Source organism: Microtus ochrogaster, chromosome 10, assembly GCF_000317375.1.
Source record: "Microtus ochrogaster isolate Prairie Vole_2 chromosome 10, MicOch1.0, whole genome shotgun sequence".
NCBI classification, from domain to species: Eukaryota; Metazoa; Chordata; class Mammalia; order Rodentia; family Cricetidae; genus Microtus; species Microtus ochrogaster.
This window is the reverse complement of record NC_022016.1, coordinates 61,314,724-61,323,542: the sequence shown is the minus strand read 5'-3', so window position 1 is coordinate 61,323,542 and position 8,819 is coordinate 61,314,724. Positions and strand designations below refer to the sequence as shown.

The window sequence follows — 8,819 nt, the reverse complement described above, 5'->3', positions numbered from 1 at the left end:
TACAGATGGTTGTGAGCCACCATGTGGTTGCTGGGAATTGAACTCAGAACCTTTGGAAGAGCAGGCAATGCTCTTAACCACTGAGCCATCTCTCCAGCCCCTTTTCAAGCTAAGGAAACTGAGGTTAGGGATGCTCTTCCGTGGCCAGTTTGAGTGGCAGATCCACGATCCAAACCCAGCTCTGGTGGCTCCTAAAGGCTTCACTACTGCACAGTTGTGGCTTCTCCAAGAGGCCTTCTCCTCTGATAGCTGCTGCCGTTCCCTCCTCCCCGCAAACCTGCCTCTTTTCAGAGTTAGTCTGCATCTTCTATAGGTGCTGTCCTTTCACAGGCGTCTGCTTAGAGAAATTACGTGGGCCACAAGATTTTCTTCGCATTCATGTTAATCACGAAGTGTGAGGGAAATACATTTTGTGTCGCAGCGTGGTTTCTTGTGCTTTATAATGGGAAACTGGGACTCAGAGAGGTGAAGGGATATGTCCCAGGAAACGGGGTCATTATAGACTACGTAGGTGGAGCAGTCACACAGGGTATCTTCCCCCAGGCCCTGTGCTTCTCTCCCTGGCATGCCCTCATGGTACTTTACTTACAGGGTTCTTCGATGCCCGAGCCCTGGCTGTTGACTTCCGGAGCATTGGTTTTCGGGAATGTCTCACCGAGGTCATCAGATACCTGGGGGTCCTGGAGGGACCCAGCAGCCATGCAGACCCTGTCCGGATTCGCCTTCTCTCCCACCTCAACAGCTATGCAGCTGAGATGGAGCCTTCCCCCACACCCACTGGGGCCCTGGCCTTCCCTGTGTGGCCCTGGTCCTTCCTCCATAGCTGTCCAGGCTGGCCTTCCCTGAGCAGCCAGCTCGCCATTCTGGGAAGAGTGCCTGGCCCTGTCCTCCCCAACGTCTCCTCTCCCACTTACCCCATCTCTGCCCTCCGGTCCACACCAGTACACAGAGTGGCTGGTACCATCCTGCCAGCCCGGAGGAATCTGTTGCCTAGTCGAGGGGCAACTTCCACCCAGAGAGCCCATCCTCCTGAAAGGCCAGCTGCCCCTCCCCCCACAGCCCCTGGTAGCAGGGTTGCCAGGAGCAACCATGTGCTCTCTGTCCTGCCATCGTCTTCCCCGATAGCCCTTGGAGCTGGGAAGTCTGATGACAGTCCATCCCCTTTGGGGCCAACTGGGAGGCCACCAGCAGCGGTGCTCTGCCACTCCTGGGTCTCTGAAATCACTGAAATTGGGGCTTTCTGAGCTGACCCCCTACACCCATCCCCTAGAAATGGGGAGCGTTGCTATTCTCCCCCAGGAGCTCTGAAAATGGCGCCACCTTTTCTAGACCGGCTTCAATACAAAGGCCTCTCTCCTCCCCCGTCAGAGCCCTCCCAGGCCCCTACTCACGACCCATCCTGCTGCCCCCTGGCTCCCGTCACCTTTCCAGAGCTCAGAACCTTCGTCTCATTTCCCACAGGCACAGATGAACTACATGGTGCCTGAGACCCCTGAGGCACTGTGGACCCAAGACTCATGGCCTTTGAGTCTGGAGTTGAAGCTTTAACCTAAAGGCTGCCATGGAGGCGTAGGCTGCTCCCATGATGAGGTGGGACTCGCAGTCCTGAGGACTGGTGGGATTCAGCCACCCCCAGGCCAACAGGATGGAATGTGCCGTCTGCTTCACTTCCTGAAGACAGAATTGAAGCAGTGGCTGTTGAGCAGTCTCTGTGGCCCCTTCCAGAACAGGGAAGCAGAGGACAAATCTGTTCTCCAATCAGTTAAGGCCTGCGGCTACCATCGTTTCAACTTCAGCCGCCCACATGACTGACGACCCACTAAGGCTTGACAAGCCAGGCCAGGAGGATTCCCCACAGCAGCGGAGCTCTGGCCGGATGTCCCTACCACCAGGTCTCCACAGTGCTTCAGACAGGAACCGGGCTGAGAGAGAACTGGAGAGCACCGCTCCTTTTCTCTCGGGTACCGTCCTCTGGGACTGTGACCCTTCCTACAGGGTGTGGACGACCTGTGGTCCTGATGGTGGCACTCTAAGAAGCATTCTCTTGGGATTCGGCACCAGACATCTGAGCCGCCTGGTTTGCATCCGGCTCAAGGAGCCCAGACTGCTGCCACAGCCAAGGGCTGTCAGGCGGGATAAAAATAACTTGGAGGAGGGGGAATACAGGCAGAGGCGGCTGGGCTCTTCAAGGTCATGCAGCGGGTCGAGGGCCTGAGAGCCTGCTTGCCCACATTTCACACAGCTGCCTCTGCTCAGAGGCCAGCTCACTCCCCAGCTCCGCCTCAGGCCACTTGCCTCTCTAATGGGAATAAATGGCCAGTGGACCAGCAGAGACTGAACTGACATTTAGGGTCGCCCTAGCTGGGGACAAAGTGTGGAAGCCTTTCTGTCCTCTTTGGTGAGCACTTGCTCCCCACAGTACCCCTGAGAACTGCCCAGTGTGCCATCCGGGAACACCCTGGTTAATGCCTGGCAAAACCAAGATTGTGGGAAGCTGGAACTCCTATTCACTGATGCTGGGGGCCATGCTGATTCTGAAATACTTGCAAGGTCATTCCAGAAAGCCCCCCATCCCGGTCCCAGCCTTTGATGGAACCGCGGTCGTCAGAGCTGTAGTAAGGAACCTGTGGGCACAAAAGGAGCGTTTACCAAACCCTGGGAGCATACGGGTCATTTCAGAAAAGTGGGACAGAGGTCATCTGAGTGACCCAGAAAGAGTTTGTGCATAGGCCATGAAGAGATAAAGACTTCTTCACTCCTTAATAGAAGCAAGTTCTTTAATCTTGCTGCCATATTGGACCCGTTTGGCATGTCTGTGGAGTGCATCATCAGCCCACTGAGAGAGACAGATTTGGGGTGGAGTGGGGTAGAAGAGTCATGCAGGTTCCTGGGGCTGCGGAGAGGTGATAGAAGTCCCTGGATATTAGGGTCTTACTGCGGGCATGCAGTTTGGCAGCTTCCTAGCTAGAGGTTCCGCGTTCACTCACAGGTGCGCTCTGGGAAACACATTTCCCTGTTGCAGGTACCTGGAATGTAACGCCGTGGAAATAATGGCAGAAGTGGCCAAACCCTCTGAGCATCCATCCTGGTTGGCCTTGGGACATTTTCCCAGGAGACTGGGCAGGTGACCTCTCCCCCACTCCTCAACACCCAGCTGAGTGCTCAAATCTCCTGTTTCTAGTCCCGAGCCTTTCTGGTGGCCCCAGCGCTCTCATCCCCCTGCAGGGAGTTGCAGAGAAGCAATAAAGATGTTTAGTTCTGGAAACCTCCACCAACAAACTTCCACTTCTACTTCCTGGATGTTTCTAGAATCTCTGACCCATCGCTCCAGGTCTAGCAATGCCCCGTCTCCCCTAGATTATTGCCCCAGTTTCTTTGCTTTGCTCTGTCTGTACCAGTCAGTTCTCAGCAGCCATGTGGTGTGTGCAGAGCACATATCAACCCAGCCTGAAACCTAGATGCCACCCCCACCCCACACCCTGTTATTCTAATGACAAAATCAGCTCTCTTTCTCAGTCCTAACCTGACTTCTGCCCGTGTTTCTTGCTGGCCCCAAACCTGCTCAGTGCTTATGCTACACAGGCCTGGTCTCATATCCCCAGCATTTCCATCTTTAGAACTTCTCTCACGAGGTTCCCAGAATGTTCCTCCCTTCCCTTGGCATGACCTACTTCAGCTCCTCAGGCCTGGCCTTCCACATCACCTCTCCTGGAGGCCTTCTGGGACTGATGTGCTTGAATAACTCATTCATCTCCAAAGTCCCAACTGTTTCTCTTCATGGAGAGTTTGCTAATGCATACCTGCTTGTGTGCTTGTTGGTTAGGTATGTTCCCCACTGGAATGTGAGCTCAATGAGTCCGGGGGCCATACCTGGCCTGCCCAGCCCTGAGCACAATGCCTGCTCATCATCACTGACCTATGAACTTTTGTTGACTATATAGATGGAGGCGGTGAGAAGGCTTCTGGCTTCCTGTGCACAGACCCCACTGGGGGTGGATTCCACCCCCGTTCCTTCTGGCTGGCTTAGAGAGGAGACAGAAGAGTCAAGGCCAAGGAGACTGGGCGTTCTGGCAGAATGGTCATAAGTCCCCAGCCAGAGGAGAAGCAAGCGTGTTGGCCCTGGGGTGCATGCTCCCAGCCGAGGCTGCCAACAGGTTTGTTTTTGCTCTTGGCCTAACTCTGTAATACATCCAGCTCCCAACAAACGCCACATTCGTGGAGACCTATCCCATGCCAGCCAGGGCAGACAGAGCCTAAGGTAACAAACACACAGTCACTCAGAGGGCAGCGTATCCTCTGCCTAGTAAGATGGACGTGGAAAGAGCTCTGGAGAAGGCTGAGGGCTGCAGAACGGGTGTGCTTCTCTGGGAGGGGGCCCTGGAAGGAAGCCCTCCTGGAAGAGGACCAAGGGACTCCCCTTGCAGAGATCTAGAAATTCAAGCAGGAAGCTACAGAAGCTTGGAGCTCCTGAGTACAGTCCCTCAGTGCAAGTGAAAGATGAGTTTGCCTGAGCTCTGAAACTGATCTTTCTCATTAATGAGACCGGATTTTCTTCAAGTTCTTGGCCTTCTTGAACTTAAAATTTTCATCTGTTCAATGGCCACAGTGCAGTAATAGCTACCCACATCTGTGCACACGCATACACACAAATACAAATTTAATAAAATTGTTTTAAAGAAAAAGAATTTGGTGGTGCTGAGCATAGAGGTGCATCTGTAACCTCAGCGTTCAGTGAAGCAAGAGGATCAGGAGTTCAAGGCTACCCTGGGCAATATGGGACTGTCTCAAACAAACAACAACGCAGGGGGGTGTACCGGAGAGATGGCTCAATGGTTCAGAGCACTGTGGCTCTTGCAGAACCACAGAATGGTTCGGTTCCCAGCGTGGCACCTAACAAACACTTGTAACTCCAGTTCTAGAGGCTCGGAGGCTTGCTTCTTGCCTTCTTGGCACTGGTTGCTTATGGTACAGACATGCAGGCAGAACACCCATGCACACAGAAACCAAGAATAGCAACAATAACAAAATTATAGCAACAATAACAAAATGATGATGAAAAAGAAGAGGGAGGAGCAGGAGGGGGAAGAGGAAGAAAAGGAATAGGAGAGGAAATTCGACCTCACCTATTCCTAAATACTTTTGATAACAGTGCTCAGGCCAGGTGCCTGTGGTTTAGCCTGTCTGGGCTGGGGTCAGCCCCTTATTAGGAGATACAACGAGAAGAACTGGGATCTTCCCCAGATAGACATTTCTATTCAATAGGTGGCTTAGAGTCCAACCTGAAGAAGGCTGATGACCGCTTGAGCTTACTTTTAGTTTAGTTTTCTTTTTCCTTGTTGATTGGGTGGGTGGTTTTGTTTTATTTACAGGGTATCAAAAAATAGTCCAGACTGGCCTTGAACTCTGTACCGCTGAGGATGAGCTTGGACTTCTGCTCCTGCACCTACCTGGCAAAGGCTGGGGTTACAGGTTTGCCCCCTCGGACCTGGCTTATGCAGTTTATGCTGGGGCTCAGGTCCAGGACTTCACGTGTGCCAAGCAAGCACTCTGCAGACAGGGCAAGGTAGAATTAATTTCTATGGGGACATTTCCATGCCCTGGCTCCTTTCCCAGTCCCCAGCCCATAGCAGATTAAGGAATGTTTCGTCTGTGCTACTGCGATTTGAATGTGGTTTGACCAACGCACAGTGCACAGTACTGCAAGAGCCCCTTTGAAGCCAAGGTCCAAAGCACATAGAGGTAAATGAGGAGAAACCATACCCGGTGCAGATACCCCTGATCTTGCTCTCACGGCAGACATTACTAATCAATTTCACATCCTGTCCCCTTGTTATTTTCTTCTTAAGATTTTTTTTATTTTATTTGGGGGTATCTGAGTCAGGGTTCTATTGCTGTGAAGAGATGCCATGACCACAGCAACTCTTTTTTTTTTTAAATAAAGATTTATTTATTTTATGTATATGAATGTTTTATCTGCATGTACACCCGCATGCCAGGAGAGGGCATTAGATCCGACTGTAGATGTCTGTTTGCCACCACGTGGTTGCTGGGAATTGAACTCACGACCACTGGAAGAACAGCTGCTGCTCTTAACCACTGAGCCATCTCTCCAGCCCGACCACAGCAACTCTGATAAGGAAAAAGATTTAATTGGGGCTGGCTTACAGTTTCAGAAGTTTAGTCCATTATCTTCATGGTGACTTGCAGGCAGACATGGTGCTGGAGAGGTAGTTAAGAGTTCTACATCCAGATAGACAGGCAGCAGCAAGAGAGAATGATACTGGGCCTGACTTGAGCATTTGAAACCTCAGAGCCCACCCCCTGTGACACACTTCCTCCAATAAGGCCACACCTATGCCAGCAAGTCCACGCATCCTAACTCCTGTCAAGTAGCATCTCTCCCTAATGATCAAGCACCCAAATCTATGAGCCTATGGGGGCTCACATCACTGTGTGTGTGTGTGTGTGTGTGCCTCACGTGAAGGCCACATGAATCAGTCTCTGTTTCTACTGTGTTTTTCAGGCAGGCTCTCTCTCTTTTCAGCTGTTACTCTGCACATCCTAACTTCCAGCTGGCTCTTGTTTCTGCCTCCCACCTCACCACAGGAGTGCCGTTATCACAGGCAGGCACCTCATAGCCGGCTTTTACATGGGTGCCTGGGGTGGAACTCACATCTCCAGGCCTGCACTTCATCCACGGTGCCATCTCACCAGCCCACCCTTGTCCCTTCTAAAGACAGCTGAAATCCAGAAGCAAATGTGGCTAATCATTGTTGGCACAGCAGACAAAAACCCATGCGCCTTCTCTAGACACTGACGAGCTCCGCTTGGCCCTCACTCAAGACTGAGTTCATAGGTAACCAGGCTTGGGGATTTCCAGCTTCATTCCTGTAGTATTGTGAATTATTAGCCCAAAGCACCTGGCCCTGGGCCATGACCAGCAGGGAATATGTGTGGGTATCATGCATGTTTCCTCAGTCCCTGTCAGAGCCCACGGGTGTAAATTCGTCCCACCTTGACCAAAGGTCAGAGAGTTCAGGCCTATTCTTGCTCCTTCGAGGTTATTGACAGAAGGTTTGACCCAAGGTGTGGCCACTAACAGGATGTTTGACCTAGGATGTGATTACTAGATGCTTTGGGTGTTGAGAAGATGATTGCTTTGTTCATTGAATCTTGGCAAAGAAGTCTTTTGTCTTCCCCTCCTCTTGGATGAGAAATAAATGTGAGCAGATTCAGTGTTCACTGGGTTGTTTGGGTTGCCCTCCCGACTCTATCCTGTGTCTCTGTCTATTTCTTTTGTGACTCTGTTCTTTCTGCCTAACATCTTTAGTTCACACACCACTACCCTGGAACATACGAACCTGTCGAATCTGGACCAGGACAAGTCCCTGAGGACAGGACTCCTATTGAGATTCCATGTCCGGTGGTATACGATGGCTGAGAGAGGGGCTGCAGCAGGCTTCTGACAGCCCAGCACCTGAGGTGCTCACAGGGAACACAGGGAACACAGATCGTCCTGGGACCGTTCCCTGCACGGTCAGAGATGAGGCTGGGATTGATGCCTTCCGCTCAGGCCCTGAAGTGCAGACTTGGATTCCTATAGCCAGTGTCTCGGAGGCATCTCAGACTACCACGTCCAAAGTCACAAGTCAGATCCCTTCAGATCTGGTCCCCCCCACACACAGACTCTTCAGATCTGGTTCCTCTCCCTGACAGACTCTTCGGATCTTCAGTGTTTCTGGAAACAGCAATTTGGTATTCTAGTTGTTCAAGCATAAAAGATCTAGAGTTAGCTGGATAGTGGTGGTGGCACAGGCCTTTAGTCCCAGCACTCAGGAAGTGGAGGCAGGCAGATCTTTGTGAGTTCAAGACCAATCTGGTATACAGAGTGAGTTCCAAGACAGCCAGAGCTATACAGAGAAACCCTGTCTCAAAAAAACAAAAGAAAGATAGAAAGATAGATAGAAATATAGAAAGAAAGAAAGAAAGAAAGAAAGAAAGAAAGAAAGAAAGAAAGAAAGAAAGAAAGAGGAAAGAAAGTAGTTCAGGAGTTGTCCCTCAAACACAACTATCGGTCTTTCTCTGTCTTTGATTCTTGCTCTCTGATTTATTTTATGTGTATGAGTACTTGCCTGCATGTATGTAATAGCACTGCATGCATATTTGGTGCAGAAGTCAGAAGAGGACCTTGGTTCCCTAGGACAGTGCAGTTTCAAGCCCAGGAGTTGCCATGCAAATGCTCTTAACTGCTGAGCCATTGTTCTAACCCCGTGGGCCTCTCATGTGCCAGCAAACCCCATCAGTTCTACCCTTCTGTGGCGCTGGCCACTGCTATCCCTTGCAGGTGTGCACAGTCCTATCTCAGGCCCTTTTGCTTTCTCTTCCCAAAGGCCCTGCTCCTAGACCTCCATGCCTCATCCGGATGCCCACACAGCTGATTCTGTGTCTCCTTTAGATTTTCCACAATGCCGGTGTGGTACTGGCTTCTCTAACAGCCCCCTCTTCCGTGCATGCTTCCTCAAGCCCCAGCATCCCAGCTCTCTTCTCTGCCCTTGTTTTGGCATTCTTCATACTTATCCTAAGACTATTACTGTAAGATCAAGGCTAGTCTGATCTGTGTAGAGAGTTCTAGGCCAAAAGGGGCTACATTGTAAGACACTGTCTCAAATAACAATGCCAACAGCAACAATAATAATTAATAAAATAGAAACGTAAATTTTTCTGGTTTTTGTTTGTCAGTTTCTCTTCCTAGAATGCTTCCGGTGATAGGAGGTTTTCTTTCTTTCTTTCTTTCTTTCTTTCTTTCTTTCTTTCTTTCT

The 8,819-nt window shown here is 50.9% G+C and overlaps 1 protein-coding gene across 2 annotated transcripts in view; it reads left to right on the top strand.

Moving 5' to 3' along the window:
* Heyl (hes related family bHLH transcription factor with YRPW motif-like) overlaps window positions 1-4,637 on the top strand; it is a 16,931-nt gene extending 12,294 nt beyond the window's left edge. For both annotated transcript variants that reach the window (XM_013348342.2, XM_026782388.1), the window contains exon 5: window positions 592-4,637. In XM_013348342.2, coding sequence (XP_013203796.2) covers window positions 592-1,244 — 653 coding nt within the window. In that variant the 3' untranslated portion in view covers window positions 1,245-4,637. The remainder of the gene's footprint in view (window positions 1-591) is intronic.
* Window positions 4,638-8,819: the final 4,182 nt, after the last annotated feature.